Consider the following 24,371-nt stretch of genomic DNA (forward strand, 5'->3'; position numbering starts at 1 on the left):
GAAAGAGAAACAGGCAATGCTCAGGGGTGGTCACCAAGGTCATCTGCACTGGTATCAGAGCACTGCTCTGGGATGCAGGCGCCCTAAACAGGTGTCTGCCCTTGTGTCCTTCTGCCCTGGACTCGAGGTCCCCAAAGAGAGAGCCTGGTTGAAGCTGCCCGCTGCTGGCTGGAGGAAGACAGGACTTTCCGTGATGGTCCCACAGAGACAGCTCACCAGCCAGGAGAGGTTCAGGAAACCCAAGACTCAACAGGAAGAGGGTGGGTGTCAGCGCTCAAAAAACAGTAACTGTTCCCTCCCTCAGGGATGATGCGACCTGGGCTGGTGAGGGGAGTGGAAGCCAGATCACAAAGGGCCTTGTAAGTCATGCTGAGAAGTGTGTCCATTTTCCAGATGAAAATGGGAAATACATGAAAGGTTTGGAACAGGAGAGTAACAGATTCCGTTTAGATTTTAGAAAGATGGCTCTGGCTGCTAAGAACATGCAAACCCATGCACCAAACTGGTGTGGCTTCCAGCAGCCTAAGGTCGCATGTTTGGAACAGTGATGAATTTTTGCCTGGAAAAGCTCCAGGTTACCAAAAGAACTTACCCTTCGTTCCAGCAAACAGCTGAGAGAGGCCCCTGACCTCCTTTTTCTGAGAGTATTTATTTTAAAAGCTTCAATTGTAAATCCTTCTTATGTCCTACAGAAAATTCTGCCTGTACCTCCCATAGCCCAAGAGTGTCTTTAATGACCTCTAAGCTGTTCCTCTGAAATGTAATCCTAAGGACAGGGCCTGTCTCCCACCCTCTGTGGGAGGGTATACTAACTTCAGTAAATGTGTTAGTAGGCACTCATGGCCTAATCACCCAGACAGGAACCACTTACTTGCTTTTTGTAATTTTTTCACATCCCTGACTCTGCTCCAGCCCCCACTCACTCCCTCTCCCTACTCCCTCACTCTCCCTTTAAAACACCCAGTCACCTAGGCACAGATTAGAGTTGAAGTCGGGATACCCTGGGGTCTCTCCTTTATTCCAATAAAATCCATCTTTACCTAGTGTCTGGTTTTGTTGATCTTTGACACTGCAATGTGGAGACAGAATTGGAGGGAGACTAATTGGAGACAGTTGCAGAGATCCCTGTATAACAGGAATGGCCCAAACCTAAGTAACAGCTCCGAGTGGTGGAGGAGCACATGAGGACTCAAGAGAGGAAATCAACTTAGGATCAGTGGGTTTTGGTAACTGACTCTGGGGACCAGCCAAGAGAGCCAAAGTATCAGAATAGTGAAAAAAAATTTTATGCTGAAAAACTGTGTTCCCTACCCCTCCAAATAATTGATATGCTCTATGCTATCCACTCATGAGAATGAGGGAACTGGCCATTTGGCTCAGAGCCAAATTTAAATCTCATTCATAGCAATAATATGGACTCTTGTCATTTGTGGCTTTCTTTTCCCTGATCCTGACTTTTACCATCTATACTTATTTTATTGTTATGCTGTGTATATCCTTTTTTGGTAAGGTGTCTAAAATACCTTAAAATGACAAAATAACCAAACAATTCATCAGCCCCATATCCTCAGTCAAAACCATTTTCCCCACTCTATGACCTAAATCACAGCAAGATCCTTTTCGACCCACCTCCTAGAGTAATGGAAATGAAAACAAAAATAAACAAATGGGTCCTAAGGAAACTGAAAAGCTTTTGCACAGCAAAGGAAACCATAAAATAAGATAGCTAGTGGGAAGCAGCTGCATAGCACAGGAAGATCAGCTCCGTGCTTTGTGTCCACCTAGAGGGGTGGGATAGGGAGGGTGGGAGGGAGGCTCAAGAGGGAGGAGATATGGGGATATATGTATACATATAGCTGATTTACTTTGTTGTACAGCAGGAACTGACACAGCATTGTGAAGCAATTATACTCCAATAAAGATGTGGAAAAAAAAAGAAAAAAACACTTTCCTATCTTCCTCACTTACTAATAGTGCCATCCATTCTCCCATAACTAGCTTTCAGACCTCATCAACTAGCAATGAATCTTCCCCCTACCTTTCCTTTGTTGCTCACAATCAGATTGTCTGCATGTGAAGAAATTTTTACATCAGTCCCCTCCTTTTCATTCCTACTTGCTATGAGTTTAATCTTTTCTTCTTGCTTAAAAATTCCATTAGCCTCCTAGCCAGTTGCTTCACACCTTCTGACTATGCACTATTCCCATATTAAATTGATTATTTTTACTTTTCTGTTTTAAAACTCTGAGGATGCACCAGAGCTGATAAATTAAGTTCAAACCTTTCATTCTGGCTTTAAAGATTTCCTCTTAGTATATTATACTATAAAAAAAGCTACAAACACTTTTAGAATCTCCTAAACTGAGTGCACATGTGGGTGAGGTGAGGGGGGTGTCTACTTTTCTTTCTTCATGTTCCTTTCTAGGTCCCAGATACCCCTGGCCTCTCACTCATGGAGCGGGAGGAAGAGTGAATAATGCTAGTGGCAGATGTGGGAGCTGTAGCTCAATGGTTCCTCCCTCCTCCCTCTCCTGGGTGTGCCTGCCTGCTGAGAACATGCACTCTGGGCCTCTCTTAGACTTGACATAAGCTTGCCGTAGAGAGAGGCCTTGCCCCTGGGAAGGGAAGGGACGAGGGGAGTGCTGGGATTATTCAGGATGGACAAGCCCCAATCCAGTTCTGAGGTTTGGCATCAGGAATTCCATTGTTGCCACACACCTGAATGAATTTGAAGACCAAGACTAAAACATATGAAAATTGAGGTTTCTGGAGGCTGGAGGAATTGATTGGTATAATTTCAGTTTTGTGAGGACTATACCAAGCTCAGGCCATGCAGGGATTTTTAATCTTTTCACAGTTTTTCACAGCTAATACTTTGTGCTTGATTTTTCATGAAGTTGGCTCTTAGCTGCTTCAGCCAGTGTGAATGAGTTTAAACCTCGGCTGCCTAAAGATTTTGATCTGCTGGCTTTGTATACAGGCAAGGGCTCTCTCTATATTGCCTGGGCTGCAGGCACTGACCACTTCAGGTGATCTAGGACATTAGCCACACAGGCCTTAGCAAGCAAACCTGGGTTGAGGTAGAATTTACTCTGTGGGTAGCTGTAGATGACCTTGAACAATACATGCCCAGGTAGGTCTATGCCTGAAGATAGGGCTGATATAGGGATTTAACCATCAGGAGAGAGCCTTTGAGTCCCAGGGAAGTCTTGCCTTGAAAGAGGCAGAGTTTCAGCAGCGTACTTTCCTGCTTCTGCTGTGTTTTTTTAATTTTAATTGTTTTTTTTTTTAACTGAAGTATAGTTGATTTAGGATGTTGTGTCTACCTGTGCTTTTCAGCCAGGTCGGTAAAGATAGTTAAGTTCCACATGGGTCACTGAGCAATAGCATATGAGATTCTAGCTTTAAATTGTTAACATTAAGCTCAGATAGGTAGTACCAGATCTTACTGCCCAAATTCTATTCTATACTCAGAGCCAGAGGAATTAGTCTTAAATTTATGTGACTTGTCAACAGTCTTGAGTCACCCCCAACTATGCAAACTCAAGATGGCCCAAATTTGTTCATTTCATGAGTTCAAGCAAAGGCTTTTGATTTCAGACTGAAATCATAGGCTCAACCATAAAAAGATGGTATATTTACAATAAGAACAAATGGGCATCTGTATTGAAAAAAAATGTCATCTTCTTAGATTATACTAGAGAAATAACTGAAATAAATTATTGCTGACCCAACGACAAATAAAAATGCTGATCATTTAAAAATACTGTCTCTAGGGGGACATGATTGCTCAAAATCTCACAGAAAAACTGGAATGAAAAATATGTCAGTCTTCATATCAGAACATAAGCAGAGGGAAAATTAAAATAAAAGAAAGGAAGAGACAGATTAAGCTGGAAAAATATTTCTTAGGAGTAAGGTTAAAATCTTAGGAGATATATTAAACAGAAATTAAACTAAAATGAGACCTCAAAGACCTTTAGATATAAAAGGAAAAGAAAAACACACTAAGGTTCTAACTGGTATTAAAGAAGGTTTTAGATAGAGGGAATATATTTGGTTGCTACTAGATTAGAAACAGTAAATCAAAAATTTCAAAATTATCCTGCCAAAATCTGTTAAGTACTGAATTGTGTCCCCCTACAGTTTACATGTTGAAGACCTAACCTCCAATGTGACTGTATTTAGAGAGGTCTTTAAAGAGGTAATTAAGGCTAAATGAGGTCCTAAGGCTGAGTCCCTAATCCAATAGTCCTGGTATCCATATAAGAAGATGAAAAGACACCAGGGATCCTTCTAGCTCCATGTGCACAGAGAAAAGCCCATGTGAGGACAGAGCAAGAAGACAGACATTTGCAAGCAAGGAGAGAGGCCTCAGGAAAAACCAAATCTGCCAATACCTTGATATTGGACTTGTCAGCCTCCAGAATGATGAGGAAATAAATGCTTATTGTTTAAGCTACCCAGTCCATGGTATTTTGTCATGGCAGCCTGTTACAGGCTGAATATTTGTGTCCCTCCAAAATTTATATACAAATGTTGAAGCCTGAACCTCCAATGTGACTATATTCAGAGATGGGGCCTCTAAGGAAGTAATTAAGGTTAAAGAGGTCATAAGGGTGGGTGGGGACTTGATCCAATAAGAATTAGTATCCTTATAAGAAGAGACAGGAAAAGGCTTGTGCTCTCTCTCTCTCCACTAGCACAAAGAGGAGGCCACATAAGCACACAGTGAGACGGCAGCCACCTATAAGCCAAGAGAAAAGGCCTCAGAAGAAAATCTATCTTATTGGCACCTTGATCTTGGACTTCCCAGCATGCAAACTCCTCAGCATGGAAGACAAGCCTTTCCAAAACCTGGTTTCTGTGTACTTCCCTGAATGGTTTCTTTCTTTTCTTTTTTTTTTTTTTTTGCGGTACACAGGCCTCTCACTGTTGTGGCCTCTCCCGCTGCGAAGCACAGGCTCCGGACACACAGCCTCAGTGGCCATGGCTCACAGGCCCAGCCGCTCCACAGCATGTGGGATCCTCCCGGACCGGGACACAAACCCACGTCCCCTGCAACGGCAGGCAGACTCTCAACCATTGCGCCACCAGGGAAGCCCCCTGAATGGTTTCTTGATACCATGCAGGTACCTCTGCAACCTGGATGCCAGTTGTACCTTCCAGTTGTAGGCCTCTGAGCTTTATAAACTTTATCATATGTTTCTTCTGTCTGTCATGCCCTTTTATCTTAGTCCATGAAGATCTTGTATGGCTCAACTTAAGGTATCTTATCACTTCTCTGAAGCTCTTAAGTCTTCCAGGTAGAATTACCCATGCATTCATAGCACCTATAACATTTTATTTTTCTTAATATTTTGTCAGTGCTTATTAAATTCTAAGTCAGTGGTTCTCAAACGATGTGATGTAGGCCCCTAGAAGGCATTTTGCAAATGCAAGGAGCATTTTTGGTTGTCATAAAATTGGAGCTTTGGGGAACTCTACAAATGTTCAGTGTGTAGGGCCAGGGATGCGAGATGCCTGCAATATGCAGACAGGCCGGTACCAAAAAGGAACTGTAGGCATCATGTCCAACTTCTGAATGTTCTTCTGGGCTTCCATGTAGGTGAAAAACTTATCAATAATTGTCTGAGTTGAGATTCAAATTCTGGTTTATATATAACCAAAAGTATGAGTTCATGGTGTTAATGTATATTGAACTCACAGGAATGTAACTACCATATATACTGAGGAAAGAATGCATTGGTTTTTGTTCAGAATTTTACCAAGAGCTGTTACCATTACAGAAAGCCAGGTCACCGAGGGTAGCAACATGGGTGATATTTGAGTCACCAAAACAACACAACTGCATTGGTCTGCGTTTGTAGCTATAGAATCATGGTGATTCTAAGCAAATGTAAAATTTTCCTCATTTAGCTCTTCTTTCAAAATGTCAAATATAGATTTTAAATATGGACAAGTATTCAGTTAAATATTAGAAGCTGGGTTTTACAGCTTTTTGTACAAATGAACAGTCACGAATGTGCCTACTCTGCCAGCATGCTTTTTCTCATTAAGCCGACAAACACATCAAGATTAAGCGAGCATTTTACAAAGGAACATGTTGATTGGAAGAGATATATATTTCTATATTTAAAGAATACTAAAAACTGCAATACTGTCCCTGGAACGTTTGACTATGTTCTATGCAGAAGGAGACAGGTCTCATTGTTTTTTACAGAACAACGTAAATGATCACAAAATATGGCATGCCACACAATATTCAAGAAAAATTAATCTTAGCTGTATAAAAGATAACTACAAAGGGGAAGAAAAGATCATATTAAATCATTTCCTCTATTCCATTGCAATGCTGCTTTAAGAGGGTTACAAAAGACACTGAAATCAGCTGCATGATGTAAAAGAGTAGATGAAAGCATCCTTTATGATAAACAAGCTTTACCATTTGCATATGTAAAGTTTCCAAGGCCTGAAAAAATTGTAGCAAAAATGTCATTTTCAAAATGACTGACAATGAATACAAAAGAACTGTCAATATTTGAAACCCTCAAAATTACTTAAAAGAAAAAAAAACTTTTCCAACATCATTACTTATTTAACAGATGGAGAGTCAGTAATGTTAGTTCAGAGCCAATTTAAAAAAGAACCACCACATATTTTTACGAAGTCATTTCATTATTCATTAGCAATACTTAATTACCAAGAATCTTAGAGAAAGAGGCCACAGATCAATGAATGTTTAAAAGTAATTACCAAGAATCTTAGAGAAAGAGGCCACAGATCAATGAATGTTTAAAAGTAATCCCTTCAATGACAGATTACCCATAATTTACCAAATGTCAATGAAGAGTTTGAATGTCTTGTCCAAATAAGATGGTTCTCCAAGGAATTTTTTTCTTTTAAAGATTTGGCTTGGGCTTCCCTGGTGGCGCAGTGGTTGAGAGTCCGCCTGCTGATGCAGGAGACACGGGTTCGTACCCCCGTCCGGGAAGATCCCACATGCCGCGGAGCGGCTGGGCCCGTGAGCCATGGGCGCTGAGCCTGCGCGTCCGGAGCCTGTGCTCCGCAACGGGAGCGGCCAGAGCAGTGAGAGGCCCGCGTACCGCAAAAAAAAAAAAAAAAAAAAAAAGATTTGTCTCACATTATGGACTTATGTGGAATTTTTGATGCAATCAATGAAAAAAATAAATATCAAATTTGAAATACTGCAAAACAATGAGGTATATCTTCTAAGCTATATTTGCAAAGGTCTTTCTCTTTATTCAATGTATAAATATTTTAATTTATATTTTGTATATAATATGCATATTTTTTAATATACAGAAAAATTGAAAGACTAGGACAATAAACATACTTATCCTCACTACCTAGATTCAATAATTTATTTTGCCATAATTGCTTCCTATATGTATGTATATTTTAGCTAAAACATTTCAAAATAAAATATACATTATCATGCTACTTCATCCCTGTATTCTCAAGCATAAATCTCCTAAACATAAGGATATTCTCTTACATAACCACTATGTAATTACCACATCAAAAAAATTTTGGAATAATTATCTAATATAACCTAATACTCAGTCCATTTTCAAATGTCTCCAATTGTCCCCTAGATACCTTTTATTATTGTTTTTTGTTATTGTTTTTAAGGGGGACTCTAATCAAGTTTCACATATTGCATTTGTTTGTTGTATTCAGTCTCTTTTAATCCAAAAAATGTGTCGACCCTAACTTTAAAAAAATTTTTTTTTTACATTGACTTTTTCCACCAGACCAGTCATCTTTTAGAATTTCCACATTCTAGATGTTTCTGATTGTCTCCTCATTGTGTGGTTTAACTTATTCCTCCCTCCCTCCCCTATAAACAGGAAATTATAGGTTTCATTCGATTCATGTTAAACATTTTTGGCCAGAATACATCCTATGTGACGCTGATACTTCTTCCTATTTGCTCACATAGGAGATCGGAGAGGTCGACTCTACCCCTATTACTAATGCAATTACCTGGGTTAGAAGGGGCAGTCAGATCTCTCCAATGTAAATGCATATTTACAGTGTAAATGAGGTCCCTCTTAAACTTAAAGGGAAGGGGATCGATCTCATTACAGTGCAGGGAATTATCTTGGCTTTTTCGACAAATCGAATATTTTAAAATAATCTTGTTCACTGATGATTTTTGTATTTTCCAGCTTTGCAGCATAATCTATCTAACATGAGGATAGATGAAAGGATACTGACTCAGAAACAGATTGCTCTCATGTGGATGCTATGATGATTAGATTTAAAGATCAGTTAACATTTTACAACACCAGATGGGGTGGTTTTAAGCAGATGTGGAACATGTTACCCAGAATTTTCAAGAAAAATTAGTTGAGCTTCAAAAGAACTTTGAGGACAAAGCATGATTTAATCAGTCTAATTTAAAAGGTTTGGGATCCAGCTAAGACTTTCACACCCACTTGCCTAAAAAGAAGCTAAGTTGTGGCAGCATTTTCTACTACCTATATAGCTGAGAATGGTTTCAGTCCGTGCACTTACTATAAAAGTCTACAAGACATTTTAAACTAACGTAAATAGGACAAAATATTAAAACAGACATCAGAAACACAGACATGTCCTTGAATTTTAAAGAAAGGTACTGTTCTCAAATATTTCATATTTTTATATAATCTAAAAATTTCTAAGTAGTATGATAAGATATTATGTTATGAAATTTACATTTGAAACTATGTATTTATTTTTTGGTTACTTTTTTTTTCCTGTTTAATTCTGATACTCAGAGTCCCCAGAGGCCTAGCACAATCTCTCCATAGTATTTTGTATGAATATGCTCCAAAATTAGATAATCGTGATGGTTGCACAACTCCATAAATATATTTAAAAACACTGAATTGTAACTTTAAGTGGGTGAACTTTATGATATAGAAATATCCCAATAAGGTTTTTTAAAAAAGAATGATTGATTGATTGAATAAATCTTAAACTCATAGTCCCCGTCCTTGACAAATCATAGGACTTTATCAAATGTTCAGCCAATTATGATTTTACACTTTCATTTGAAATTCTAGGTCTTCTCAGAATATTAGACATACAAATACATTTTATATCCAAAGCAAAATATAAATTACTATTGTATTTTAAACATCAGAACAAACTTTATTCCCCCATGCCCAGCTTGACATTATTCCAGAAGGCTTGGTGCCTTTCCAGCTTGGCCATTTGCCATTTTGACATAGCATTAGTATACCCTTATTCATCCTAAATATATTTCTAAAAAGACTACTGGAATGGAAAAAAGTTTTAAACATTGTTCAGTTTTTTTAATTGAAGAACAGTGTTGTGTTAGTTTCAGGTATACAGCAAAGTGATCTAGTTATATTTTTTTTTCAGATTTTTTTTTCCCTCATGGATTATTACAAGATATTGAATACAGTTCCCTGTGCTATACAGTAAATCCTTGTTGCTTATCTATTTTATGTATACTAGTTTGTAGAGGCAAATTTTCATATTTAGTTACTTTGTTAAAGAAAAGAAAAATCCAAGATAGCTTTTTATCATATTGAGAAAATACAGATGTATGAATGTATGGTGTTGAACATTAAACATCACCTTGGAGTTACTGTCCAGCTAGAAGTTACTTGACAATTACTTCCCCCCTTTTTTTTCCTTTGGGAAAAATTAAGTACTTCTGTTATTAATAATTGGTTAATAAACCTGGCACTTTGACTTAATTCTTCTGCTGAATTTCAGTAGCACCTAAAGTATATTCTCAACTCAAAAGTATTTTTCTTGCTCTTCCAGAGCCTTGAACTTAGTATATTCTTTTCTCCTTGTCTGACAATGTGAGACAACAGTTCATAAAAAGCAGTGGTGAGTACACATAATACAGATGGTGTGAAACCTAGGTTCTTTTTTGTTTACCTTATTTGAAAAAGTACTTCTAACAACAATTCTCCTTATTTTTTTAACTTTATTTGCATGACTCCTTGATTGATTCAACATGTTTTTAAGAAAGTCCTGTTCCCTGGGGCTACATTACGACGGGTCTAGATGGTCCTTCTGAGACAGAAGCTGAAGTAAACCACACAGGAGAGGAGTAAACAGACGTATAGAATAAGTAGACTTTCACTGACCCTGGTCGACATGAAATCCTCCCTAAATGTCAACCAGGCTCAGACTTGCAAATCTAAAATAACCTCATGTGGAGAAGCAGGTCAAAACTTTTTTGACTAGGAATAGAGGTACTATTCCCTGATTTAAGAAAAAGTTTATTCAGAAGTTTACACTAAAGTTTTAGAAATGAATTAAGAATACCAATCTGTAAAGTGTCCATAAAGCACTGGAGATTCTGTTCTAGAAGAAATGAACTACTGTTTCCTGTTTACTGCATTCTGAGCACTGAGAACAAAGTCAGCCAGTAAGATGGGCTGAGGGCACAGGTAAGGAGACGCTGGACATCAAAGAGCCTCTCACAAGGCTTCCCTGGTGGCGCAGTGGTTGAGAGTCCGCCTGCCGATGCAGGGGACACGGGTTCGTGCCTCGGTCTGGGAAAATCCCACATGCCGCGGAGAGGCTGGGCCCGTGAGCCATGGCCGCTGAGCCTGTGCGTCCAGAGCCTGTGCTCCGCAACGGGAGAGGCCACAACAGTGAGAGGCCCGCGCACCGCAAACAAACAAACAAACAAAAAAACTATATATGCAAAATCTTATTGGTTGGTGACAAATACACTATATTAATGAAGGCCAAAGCTACGTTATCTGTTTGTATATATAAGTCTACTAGATTACATTTTAGCTATAACAGATAAGTCAATGGTTCTCAGCCCTGATTACATATTAGAATTACCTAGAGAGCTTTCTAAAAATATACATGCCCAGGCCCACGCCAGACCACTGGAATCAGAATCCCAAGGAGTAGGCCTAAGCACAGTAAAAGATCATTACAGTATATTATATTCTAAACTTAGGAAAGAGCTTACAGATCATTTAGACCAACTCCATCATTTTATAACTGAGAAACTAAAGCCCAGAGACTCCTGGTCCCCACCTGGTCAGTTGCACCGACACTTAGGGACTGAGCCAGGCCTAGAACCTAAAAGTCTGTGTCCATCCACGCTCCTTCTTTCACCCTGACTCATTCGTTTGTTAATATATTCATTCAGGAAATATTTTGAGAGCGCATTATGTGTTCAGCCCTAGATAATAACACCTGCTGCCATTATGGAACATTGCTGGAAAGAATCCAAATGTCCACCAACTGGTGAGCAGATAAGCAATACAATGAAATAATATTCTACAATAAAAAGAAATAAACTACTGATACAATCAACAAAGTAGACAAATCTTAAAAACACTCTGCTAAGTGAAAGAAGCCAGGTGCAAAAGACCATGTTTATATGATTACATTTATATAAAATGCCCACAAAAGGCAAATCTGCAGTGACAGAAAGTAGATTAGTGGTTTCCTGGGGCTTGGAATAGGAGCAGGGGTTGGCTGAGAATGGACAGGAAGGATCTTATACAGGGTGATGAAAATGTTCTAAAACTGGAGTGTGGTGATGGTTGCACAACTCAATAAATTCACTAAAAATCATTAAGTTGTTCACTTACAATGGATAGTTTTATGGCCTGTAAATTATCTCAATAAAACTTAAAATTAAAAAAAACCTGCTGTCATTTATTAAATACTATATAACAGGAATTTGTACTAGGATTTAAACAGTACTACCCTCAGTGATATGCTCGTAAATTTTTTAAAACAAGTTAACTGATATAAAGAATGTTTAGCACACAATTTACAATTAATGATACAATATATGACCCTTTATTTATTATACTTCAGTATGACTTGCCATTTCTTGCAAAATCCACTATCAGTTTTTAAAATTATTTCACCAACAATAGTGTCACAAATTCAAACAATAAATAAATGCTTGATTTCTCTCTAATGCAGCAAGGAGGTTGCTCACGTTATTCACCAAGAGTGTAGTTCTGACATGAATGTTGGTGGAGACTTTGTTTACATTAAGGACAAAAGTGAAACAATGAAGACATATGCCAAAACTTCACTTGTTTTTCAATGACGTAAGCAACTTTTTGCTGAAATAATGATAGCTGTCAAAAAATGAAAGAATATTTCCTCAGTTGGGGGGAGGGAGTATTGACAATGTGACAGCCCCAGACATGAAACATTTTAAGTTTAATCTTCATTAACATTTTTACTATTACTTTCTTATGTCTGGAGACAACCAACAATAATTCAAACCCTGCTTTGTAGCATCTGACAATTTCCATGGTGTGAACAGTCCCACCATGGCTGGTTTCAAGCTACCAACATACCACTGAATGCAGAGTTGGGAAGAAATATGCAGTATCATACCACTAAACAGTATTTCCACATACAGATACAACAGACATAAATAATCTTATCAGCAGAGCTAAGAGTAAAACAATTAGAAAGAGATGAGTTTCAAGTTTTTTAGCCTTTGTTTCTAACATAATTTAACTGTAAATTTATGGAATTTAATTTTTAAATGAATTCGTGAAATCTTAACAGTGGGCACTCATCAACTGGCTCTAGCACACAACCAACCGACTGCCCATTTTACCAGTGAGAAAACTGAAGCTCAGAGAGGCAGTCACTAACTAGCCCTGGTCACACAGCATGGTGCCACCCAGGTCGGTCTAATTCCAAACCTTCTCCCATCCACCGTGCCTCTCCTTCAAATGTAGCTGGTGACCGACCCACACATCAACACCCAAACACTAACGTCAATGGATTGGTCATTTGTTGTTTAACCATTGCTTTCCTTTCCAATAGGTGGAATGGGAACTCTGACCAGGGCAGGAGGAAAAAATAAAACGAAAGAGCACATCTACCCGACAGTTTTGCTCAGGACATGGCAGGATGCGGCCCTTCCCGAGACTTGGCTGAGTCCAGATTCAGCAATCAGCCATCGTGCGACAACTGGTAGAAATGATAGATCACTGTGTGGGTTTTTTTGGGTTTTTTTTTTTTAACGTTTGTCATTCAGTATTCCTTTTCACACATTTTCACTATAGTTACTGAAAACGTTATTTAAGACTTACCTTGGAGGTCACAGCAAAGGCCAAGTATTAAAAATCAAATGTTTCCAAGAGAGAAAAAGGTTCCAGGAGTAAATCATTTAGTTCTCCACACAAATACTCCTTGGCCCCCGGTCTGGTCCACTCCTCCACGGTACCATTTTCAAATCGGCCGCCTCTGCCTTCCTTGACTGCTAACTACTGGGGCCCGCTTGTGACACTGCCACATCCCAGCATCACATCTCCCTTTTCAGTCAGCTTTTCAGTCAGAAATATTTTAATGAGCTTCCTGACGCCACATAAGATTGCTCAGGAAAAATCTGGATTTACATTGTGGAGTTCCAGTACAAAAGTGCTTTGAAACGTTTTAGGCAGAGTAGGTTCCAGGCAAAAGCGCTGTCCCGCCCAGCACCTCAGTACCTCAAGTGCGCTCAGCAAACCGGCGGGCGCCGGCGGTGACCGCGCGGCGCAGCATCTCCCGCCAGAGTCCACAGCACATGCGCAGTCAGACCCTCCGGCGGCCGCTCAGCTCCGCCCCTCGGAGGCGCCGGGTTCCCTGAAAGGGACAGAGCGTAGAGACGCTCAAGCGCGGGCTGCAGCCGCGCAGGCGCAGTCGGGGCGCCGTTGCTGAGCCAGCCACTTTTCCTCTCGCGGGTCCCGGGTCGTTGGTTTGCTAAGTGCAGTTGGGCCCGGCAGGTGCTGAAGGGTTGGGGTCGTGGACCCCCGCCAGGTCTCAGCAGCACGGAGGTGAAGGCTGTCGCCGAGGGCGCGGGGCCGGGCGCCGCTAGCGGTGCGCTCCGCCCCGGGGCCCCCGCCCCTGCCTCCGGCCAGGCCCGGGCTCCAACCCCCGTCCCAGCCGCGGCCTCGCAGTTCACCCTGCTGGTGATGCGCCCCTGTGGAGGGCCGGACGAGGCTGCGGCCGAGGGCGTCCTGCGGCAGGCTCCGGCCCTAGGGGGCAGCGCCGGGCCGGGCAAGCCCGTTCGGTACCTGTGCGAAGTGGCGGGGGATGGCGAGGAGGAGGCGGGGGAAGACGAGACAGACCTGCTGGACACTTCGGACCCCCCGGGGGGAGGCGAGAGCACGGCTAGTTTGGAGGATCTGGAGGACGAGGAGACCCACTCTGGGGGAGAGGGCGGCAGCGGTGGAGCCCGGAGACGGGGCAGCGGCGGGGGCAGCATGAGCAAGACCTGCACCTACGAGGGCTGCAGCGAGACCACGAGCCAGGTGGCCAAGCAGCGCAAGCCGTGGATGTGCAAGAAACACCGCAACAAGATGTACAAGGATAAATACAAGAAGAAGAAAAGCGACCAGGCCCTGAACTGCGGTGGGGCCGCCCAGGCTGGCAGCGCAGGAAATGTCAAACTTGAGGTATCGACTGGGGTCTGGGGGAGTGGGAGGTGGAAAAAGAAACGCCACTCTGGCCGCAGACCGCGTCTCCAGCGCCTGCCTACCGCCTCCCAAATGGGCCAGGTTGCTGTGGCAGGACTTGTGGCTGAGAGTTAATGAGTGCTTGCCCTCAACTACAGTTTATACAAACGTATGCATCCTTGTGAGGTTCTGGCGCATCCTTGTAAGAGATGAATAAATCTCAATGAAAATGATGTGACATGTCAGGAAAGCTGTCGTTTCAAAGGTCTGGGATATGGGCTGGAAGGGCAGATAGTAAATGATTGACCTAATTCATCACTAGAGGAGCAGGCAAAGAGACTTAGGAACCTGCGTGAAATTGGTACTTTGGAGAAGATAATCTCTTCCTGTTATCACTACCCTATTCTCGGTATCCTTTTCTTAGTATACGTATTCTTAGTACCCTGTTCTCAGTACCCCTATTAAGAGCACTCTTTTAGTGTTCGTAGTGTTATTTTCTCAGTTAAACCTATTCTCAGTTCTCTGTTCTTAGTACTCTGTGCTTAGTACTACTGTGTTCTCAGTGTCCTGTTCTCAGTTGATTTTGTTCTTAGTATCCCAATTATCAGTAAATAAGCCACTTATTACAGAATGAAATAGTCATTTGTCCCTCTGTTTGTCCCAAACGTACCCATTCACTTCAGAATTCTTTAGAGAGAGAGGAAATAATATACTTCTTTTCAAGAAGGAAGTATTTTACCTGTAGCAACTTTCTTTTTTTAATTGCCCAGCATTTACATCTACAGTTTGAGGAAAATGTACAAAAGGCAAATAGATACTGAATTCGAATCTCTCCCTCCAACCCCCCCCAAAGAACCTTAATAATTTTCCTATTCTAAAATAATTTGCATGATTTTTTTAGGGAAGATAATTAATTGCTATAAGCAACAAATAATAGCCATTTATCTTACAGTATGGGACACTTTACCAGTTCTGAGGAATCAAGAGCTGTAAGTCTTTGTTGAACTGAGTGTAAAGAAAATAACTAACAGGGACAGGCAGGATACATTAAGGGCCAGCTGTACAGTGGTGCTTTAGTAGTGGAGAGGATAGATCATTGTAGGCTGAGATATTCTAGAAAGGCTTTGCAAAGAAAATACAACTCAGTGTAAGCCAGAAAGGACGGCTAATAGTATGTGCTTAATCAGCTAAGTTTCTTAATGTGCCAGGCACTGTGCTAAACTGTAAATGGAGCCTCACACCCTTCAGCAATGAGATAAGTACTATATTTTACATATGTGGAACTGAGGCACAGAGAGGTTAAGTAACTTGGCCTAGGTCATGCAGCCAGCAAGTACTCAAACCCAAGCAATCTGGTTCTAGAGCCTTCATTCTTATCCCCACACTATACTGCTTCCCTAGAATTTTGGTGATAAAAAGAAAGAGAATACATTTTAGTAAAGGAAGGGAAGTGGGAATACAGAAGGCACTTCTGGGAAGGCAGCAAGGGGACCATTCTAGCTAAAGCAGAATATTTATGTGGAAAATTCATAAAAGATAAATTTAAGAGTTTGAAGCCAATTTTTATATGATGTTGAATGCCAGGCAATGGATTTTGAATTCGGAGTCTTCAAAAGAAAGTTCCTAGTTAGGAAGTAACAGGGGCTCCAACTCTGATGGGGTGGATTAAAGTCAAGAGCCTATAGATTTAGAGATGTTTTAGGAGATGATTATAGTAGGACTGGTAGGTGGTGATGGGGTCTTCTGCCATAGTGTGAGCAGCAAGATTAGAAATTAAGATATTTAAAAATCAGTATTTCTTACACAAATCAAGGTTAAATGAGAAACAAACGTATATAATATTTAGTCGATGTATCTAAAAATTATGCTGTGTGAGAGACACATAAAGGAACCAGGGATGAAAGAACTGACCTGTGGGATTGATCATTATCATTAGATATCTAAAAGGCTATCATTTGGAAGAAGCAGTAGACTTACTTTGCATAGTTCTGAAGTAACTAGGACTCTTAGGTGAAAATCACAGGGGTTATGTGTTTCAGCTCAACCTAAGTAAACGCTCCCTACATGTTAGATATTCAAAACCAAATAGGATGCCTCAAAAGTTGGTAACTCCTTAGGACAAAAAGTGTTGAAAATTTTTGAAAAGGGAATTCCAACACTTGTAGAAGTTTGAACTAGATGACTCAAGTTTATTTTCACTACAAGCTTCTATGATTTTGTGTTATTAACATTCAGAATGTACACAGTGCTGTGTGTGAGGTTGTGAGAATGCAGGGTACTCCATCATCAATTTCGGCATCCCATTTCTTGTGCAATAAAAATGAAGCACAGTCCCATAAGTAGTTAATCCTATGGGGAGAGAGGGAGGAAAAAATTATTTTTGTTTTCTCTGGGTATTAGATTCCTCTTTTTACAGTTTTTTATATTGTGAGGCTTAAAATGTTAAGGGATTGAACATTTTTTTTTTAACATCAGATTGATAAACTTCTCATGGTGAAAGAGATAAAGAAAGGGAGTATTCTAATAGACAACTTAGAGGACATTAGAAAGAAGGTCAAGAGAAAAAAACAGCTTCAATAATAACCAAAATGAAGAGCAGAATAAGAGTGAATTCATACGTGGCATAGCTTATGTGACTTTATATTTGGTCAGAATTTTTGGATGTGGTCAGTATTGTATCATGGTTTTATAAGAGTCAGAACGTTTCAGTGAACTAACATTTTGTTAGCCAGGAAAATTGTATTTAAGATTTTATCAGGTCAGTGGGGATACATAGTTGGTAGTAAGTGCTGCTGATTTTGTTTGAGGAACGATGTCTCAAAGAGTATGGTGTCATTTTAGGACTTGCCTGTTTTGTCTACACCAGTGGCAGGAGATTACTTATACCAGTGCTTTCCAGTCTTTTCAAAGCCAGTTTGTCATTTTTCTCCTGGTGACTTCCAAATTTTGAAATCTTTGTGTATCAATTGCTTCTTTGAGTAATATTTTACTCCCCTTCCCCATTTTTTTTGCTGTTGTTAATTTGTTTGTTGTTGTTTTGTTGGGCAAAAAACTATCAAGAGTGTTTTATTAGCACTACATGAATGGCCTTTGAGTTGCTATATTCAAAGGCAGGCAAACTTTGGTTTGGCCTGGATAGCTTTATCTGAGGAGAATGTTCAGTTTACACTTGGCACTTTTTTGTAATATTGAAAATCACTCACAAATATTAAAATAGGTTCCCTTCCCCCACCCTGCTCCACTATTGATTTTTGAGACCTTCTGGAGACAGAAGATCCCAGGTTGGAAGTCCTGGAGGGAAAGGGAGTGAGGCATGTTATATAAAATTAACTGCCAACACTTTGCCTAACGACTTAAAGAGGGACTTTAAAGGCTCCCAGGAACTGGGCAAGAAGGAAGAGAAGCAAAGACCTGTTCATTACATCATTGAAATGCCTCTAATCATGGATTACTATATCAACATTTAATCCTATTTGCATTTTTATCTTTTATCCCAGGAAAGTGCAGATAATATACTCTCCATTGTTAAACAGAGAACAGGATCTTTTGGGGATCGACCTGCAAGACCTACTCTTTTAGAACAAGTGTTAAATCAGAAAAGACTGGTAAATATCTGTTTGTAAAGTAGTTACAAATCTAACAAAAGTTGTTTGTTATAAATGGAACTATTTAGCTTTTGAGATCTTAAAATTTGTTAAACTGGTAATCAGAATAGAATTGTGCCTCTGCCAGTACACGTTGGAATCTCATAAAGACAAAATTACAAAGAAAGTATAATTTCACTGCATAAAAATGAATATTGTAGTTAAAAATGGTGGTAAAAATAAAAATGCAAACTTGAAAATAACATACAGGAAAAACATTTGCAACAAATATGTAAAAGACTGTGGTTGGTATGGTTGACATTTTTATCACACAGATAGGGGAGGAAAAAATTTTGACCTCAATACATTGCAAAAAATATAAACAGAAAAAAGCAGAATGTTTCCCTTATATGATATGGAAAGATATTTCATATCAGTTAAAATCACACAATAAACAGTACAATAAGTGAAAATTATTTAAATGATAACACACAGTGATGTTGAGGGTTCCATGAAAGGGACTCATTCTGCTGATGGCATCTTGTATTAGTACAGCACTTTAGAAAGCAGCTGGGCAGTCTGTATCCCCTCACTCAGAAATCATACTTACTGTGAAGACATTCTCAGGAAACAAATCCTAAATATGGATAAATTAAGCATAAGGATATTTTCCAGAAATGTATTTATCACAAATAGTAAAATGGTAGTTTAAACAGCCTCAATGTCCAACAGTCTCATAACAGCTAAGTAGACTTTAGTACATTTACTTAATAAATGTTGGGCAGTCTTTACCAATAAATTTTAAAGAAAAGTAATAAATAGGAAATATACTATGCTGTAATATTACATTTTAAAAATCAGTTTTTAATGATAATGTTTCCACCTTATTTGGTTTACCTTGTTCACTTTATTAGGTTCAAGGTTTTTTTACCTTCATCAATTTATATAAGTATTTTAATAAAAACATATTAGCCATAGTCTATTATATTTGTCATATGAGTATAACTATATTTAAAAATGGTGAGTGTATAAAACTGTGTTGGTTGTTTCAGAGCAGTTGTATTTCTTTTCTGAAATTTTGGTAATGTGCTAATATTACTTTTATTATACATGTATACCTATATATACACACACACATACCTATACACACAGACACACACCATTTTTAATTTCTCAGAAAGACTTAGTAAACTAGTGGGAGGAACTTGAGTTCCAGTACTAGTCATACATGTATGTGTTTCTAAACTGGCATTTAACCATGTTCACGTGGTATGCCTTTTCCTTTTTTTTCTTGCTGTAATCCAGTGCTGTTTTTGGCTCTTATGTTTCGTAAAGGGTATACATGCTGGCATATCATAAAAGCATTTCCTTTGTGTGCAAAATCACCAATAAGATCAGGCTTCACCAGTGAGTTTTAGGTTTTAGTATTTGATGTATGACATCAAATTTTATTATTATTAGTTTGCAGTTTAATTGCAGTACATCAGATGCAGAAGTGAATTCAATTTAGGCATGTTTCGTTTCGTAAGCATATTGTATTTTGTGTAAGGATCTAGAAGAGTAATTTTATAGCATGAATATGATCTAATCCCATAAAAATAATGCTATTAATAAATATGTTTTTTATTTTTCCTTTTTAAGTCATTACTAAGAAGTCCAGAAGTGGTGCAGTTTTTACAGAAACAACAACAGCTATTAAATCAGCAAGTTTTGGAGCAAAGACAACAGCAGTTTCCAGGAACGTCAGTGTGAGCGAATTTATCAAGAAGTCCTACACGTTTTTTATCTTATTGTAGTGGATGGACATATTTTTATACTAAAGATAAATGGGGTAAGATTTGCCAGTAGAAGGTAAACAGTCACCTTCCTGTGACTGTACGTGTGCATTTGGGGACAAGTAAGTATTGCACACTGTGCGTCTGATCCTTTCAGATCACTGTGGATTTGAAGAAATCAGCTTATCTTTCCAAAGTAATATTTAATTACAATGTTTTTTTAAACAAAATGTTTCTCTTCAGTCATTGTTACTGAAGGTAATGAAGCAGTTGCTTTCTGTGGAAGTCACGAAGTTAATAGATATTAATCTTGAATCATCTAACTCAGTAATTCTCATCAAAGGGCAGTTGGAAACATATGGGTGTGTTTTTGCTTGTCACAGCGACCTTGAAAACTGCTGGTTTTTAGTGAATGGGACAGGAATGCTAGGTGTCTGGAATGGTCCTCCACAACTAAGAATTATGTTACACGCAATGCCAATAATCCCCCTGTTAAGAAACACTGAGAGCTACTTGTGATGATAAAATGTAGTTGGGGCACCTAGAACTGGGTTCTCGTAATAACCTTTTCTTTGCAGTTAAGACTGGAGCTGTCAAAGAGGTAAGCATATATTCTGTGTATAAGGAAAGTGATCATTGTTAAATAGCTGTGAGATTAGGATGTGCATCTCCTTTCAGAGATGTGCTGGTAAAACCCGAGAGGGATTAACCAAGTACCCTGGAATGACTGCATCTCCTAAAGTTGGCTTCTCTACTTCTTGTTACCTATTAGTGTTGATCTCGTTTAAAACAGACACTCTTGTGTGTTGAATTTGTGAACAGTACAAATGTATCTCATCCCACCAATGTCAGGACAAAATTACTTTTTTATACTCATTTCTTTTTAAAAAAGAGATCCTGAATATAAGAATAACACTCCAGCATTTTGTCAGTGTTTTTCAAAATTGAGCTATTTTAAGATTGTGTTATTCCTAAGTATTGTTCAAAGAGTGATGGGTAATCTGGATAGATACTTTTTTCTTGTATTTTCTCCTAGGAAAACTTTTAAAAGGCAAAGCTTACCAATAAGAGTATCAAATCAAATGTCAAGAAAGTATTTCCAGTGTTAGGACAATAAATGCATGTGCCTCAGGTTAAACTGTGCAAAAATTTGTTAGTTTCTTGGGTTTTAAGCTCTGAAATATATATCAAGTTAAACTTAGTCATGGCTGTTCTAAGATGTACTTAAGGAGAGAAGGAATCTTTATGTTCATTTTTTATATGTGTTTTATACCTGCATATCTGTGCAAAAATGCTTTTACCAGAATTATTCATTAAAGTCGTTATTGACCTTTGAGTTGTCTGAGTCACTTATTCTATTCTTCAGTTGCTCCGCACCGGATGCAGAGGAATTCATTTCCATTTGTTATTAACTGTTAGCTTGTTTTCTTACTTATGGCGTTGGGAGCTTTATTGAATCCCTAGTTTTCTTACTTATGGTGTTAGGAGCTTTATTGAATCCCTAGAGTATAAGTTAACTTTTGTAGTAAAAAGAAAACAAAAAAACCCAGCTTATCCTTCTTCAAATGGAACACGAGGATTAGGAAAGGAGGGAAAGTAATAGGCCAGTGAGAGCTGAATTAAAAGAAAACGAATTGAATTTATTTATATATATATTATACACATGATATATATTATAGAAAACAATAAGGTTTTTACATATTTAGGGTAGATTTATTGCAATGTGTCCCCAACTTTTTTATCCCTGCATATATTTATAACTCTTGTCATGTGACTTTGCTGTTCCTCCCACGGAGAGGTTGAGTTTATTTACCCCTTAAATCTGAAGGACTGGCCCTGTGACTTGTTTGGGCCAATAGAATACAGAGGAAATAACAACATGGCAGCTCTGAGTAGACAGACTTCCAAAGGTTTTGAACACTTCGGCTAGTCCTTTTAGAATGCTACCCAGCTGCCATGGTAACAAACCCAGACCAGCACAGCCTGCAGGATAATCAGACACATGGCCCAGTCACCTCTGTTGTACCAGCCAATAGCCAGTAAACAGCCAGATATGTGAGTGAGGCTGTGCTAGACTAGCTATGCCCCAGCCAGCCTGCCAGCTGACTGCAGGTGCATTTGATCTGGTCCAGACTGGCAGAACCACCCCGCTGACCTGCAGACTTGTGGGCAAGAATAGTTATGATTGTAAGCCACAGAGTTGTGGGATGGTTTGTTATGCAGCATTCTTGAAACAGTAGGTAACTGATACACCTAACTGTATAGTTGTTTCTGTGTAACAAATCACCCCAAAATTTAGTGGCTTGAAAACAAGTTATTATTATTTCTCACAGTTCTGTATATGATTACTGTGGTTTTAAATAACTCTGCAAAAGCCTTCAAGGTAGGTGTGGTAGACTGCACTTTCCAAAGATGGCCACAACAAAATCTCCCATCCCACATGCTCTTATGTGATGTGGCCCATTAAGAACTAGATTTTATTTTTCTGCCCCCTTGAATTTGAGCAGGCCCTGTGACTGCTCTAACCACATGACAAAGTGATGTTAATGCTAGTTGATTTGAGTCTAGAGGAAAGGAGATATAGTAAGTGGAGATATGGTATATTTGCAGTAATAACGTAAAGGCATTCACAGCTTGCATTTTCCAGCAAAGTCACCTGCTATTGTAGACTTGGGGAAAGGAGCAGAGAGAAGTCATCTGCTAATATGGAGCGGGGGAGTTGATAAGAGGCTGTAGGAAAAGGAAAAATTAGAAAGACATTGAAGTCAGTGAGAAAGATGGCTAGTAGCTAGTAGCCTGCTAATAGTCCCCTGATAACTTTTTTCCTTCTTTCATAATAATAGAATAGTTTTGGTTGGGAATGTACCCACCCAGCAATACGGCCAATTTTCACATAATGTCATGCGAAAGAATCCAGACACGAATGATGTGTGGATGATTCAATTTGTATAAAGTACAGAAGCAGGTGAAACTATTATTGTTAGAACACAAAGGAGTGGTTTCCCTTTGGGTGGGGATAGAGCCTAGAAGGAGGCATGAGGAAGCTTCAGGGGTTCTGGTGATGCTCTCGTTCTGTCCTGGATGCTGGTTATGCCTGTGTGTTCTGTTAATGAAAGTTCAGCAAGCTATACATGCATGATTTTTGTACTTTTCAGTATATATTTTTTATTTCAGTTTTAAGACTATTTTTCAGCTGCCCTTGCAGTTGGGTGTGGCCATGTAAGTTACGGCCAATGGGCTATGAACAGAGAAGATGTGTGCAACTTCCAGACAGTGCCCTGAAGCAGGAGACAGGCAGCCCAGTTCTCCTCCTCCATCCTGCTGCGTGGAATGTGGACAAAGCAGCACATCATCTGTAGACCAAATGAAGGTAATTCACTGGGAAAGCCAGAACAAGAGAAAAAGAACCTGTGTCCTTGGATGGCCTTGGGGAGCAGAGCTACTATCCTATAACCTGTTTTGGACTAGGGACCTCCTGTTTTTGGACTACTACATCAAAGAGAGATGGAATTTCTTGTGTCTATCATGGCTAGAAAGGTGTCTCTGTTATATCCAGCCAGGTCTATATCCTCAGTAATACTGTGTGTAAAGGGATTGATGAGTTGGGCATTAAAGGTTTGGCCTGGAAACCAGGAGCCTGAAATGGCAGTCTGCAGTCAGGTGACAGTATATCTCAGGGCTCCACCAGCCATAGAGGAGGAAAGATAGATTGCAAGCTTGAGCTCAGATTCATTTAGTGGAATAAGTGGCGGAAGTTAGGATGCTTTACTCTCAGGAATAGAAGCTAGAGTTCTCGCTGAACCGAGAAGAAATGAGGCCAACAGGGAATGTAGTTTTCTATGACATTGCAGAGCAAGTGTAGGAAGAATCAGAGAGCACGAGGTACTTCAGCCAGGAAACTAGCAGTATTCAGGACAATGAATGAGCAACTGCTCCGATCTTTATTACACTACTCTGTAACAGTGGGTATATCAGTAACTCAAGCTCCTTCAACTCCTTGGTTTTAAGACCATTCCCAGGCTTCCACTTGAAGAGTGGGATTTGGAGGGATTGAATAAACAAGTCAGTAGGATTTAATGGCAGGAAAATTACTCAGGATTGGCCCACTTCAGGGAGGAAACCCAGGGGCATTTGCTTCAGCTCATCAACCAGCAGCCCTAGAGTACTACCAAACCTTGCTAGAAAGCGATCAGAAAAGGAAAAGGAAAGAAAGAAAACTATAAGATAGATGTTTTGCTTCAGTAGTAGTTAATCCAAATGACTATGGAGAAAAAGGAGACAACCAACAAGATAGTCCTCAAAAGAGGTGTCCATCAATGATGATATCGGCCAAAAATTATAAGTGGACTACAGTTACTTAGTTATGAATAGGGAAATACAAAGGGTCATAAGTAATGTTACCAAAAATTATATGTAAAGATATAATTATACGCACACGTATGCTTATATACAAAATTGGAAGTTGCAAAGGAAAATTGGGGCACTGGTAGCATGGGGTAGAAGAATAGGAGCTTCAGTGGTTGGGAGGCAATATCTTTTCTCAAAATAACCCTTTGTACTGCTTGAATTTTCAC

At 39.4% G+C, this 24,371-nt stretch overlaps 1 protein-coding gene across 1 annotated transcript in view; it reads left to right on the top strand.

Moving 5' to 3' along the window:
* The window catches only part of RFXAP (regulatory factor X associated protein), a 44,537-nt gene extending 24,763 nt beyond the window's left edge, over positions 1-19,774 (top strand). The window contains exons 3-7 of the mRNA XM_065895912.1: positions 2,898-2,980; positions 13,442-13,656; positions 13,767-14,438; positions 17,936-18,043; positions 19,664-19,774. Of these exons, the coding sequence (XP_065751984.1) occupies positions 2,898-2,980; positions 13,442-13,656; positions 13,767-14,438; positions 17,936-18,043; positions 19,664-19,774 (1,189 nt within the window). The remainder of the gene's footprint in view (positions 1-2,897; positions 2,981-13,441; positions 13,657-13,766; positions 14,439-17,935; positions 18,044-19,663) is intronic.
* The last annotated feature ends 4,597 nt before the right edge of the window (positions 19,775-24,371 follow it).

This window comes from Phocoena phocoena, chromosome 18 (genome assembly GCF_963924675.1).
Source record: "Phocoena phocoena chromosome 18, mPhoPho1.1, whole genome shotgun sequence".
NCBI lineage: Eukaryota > Metazoa > Chordata > Mammalia > Artiodactyla > Phocoenidae > Phocoena > Phocoena phocoena.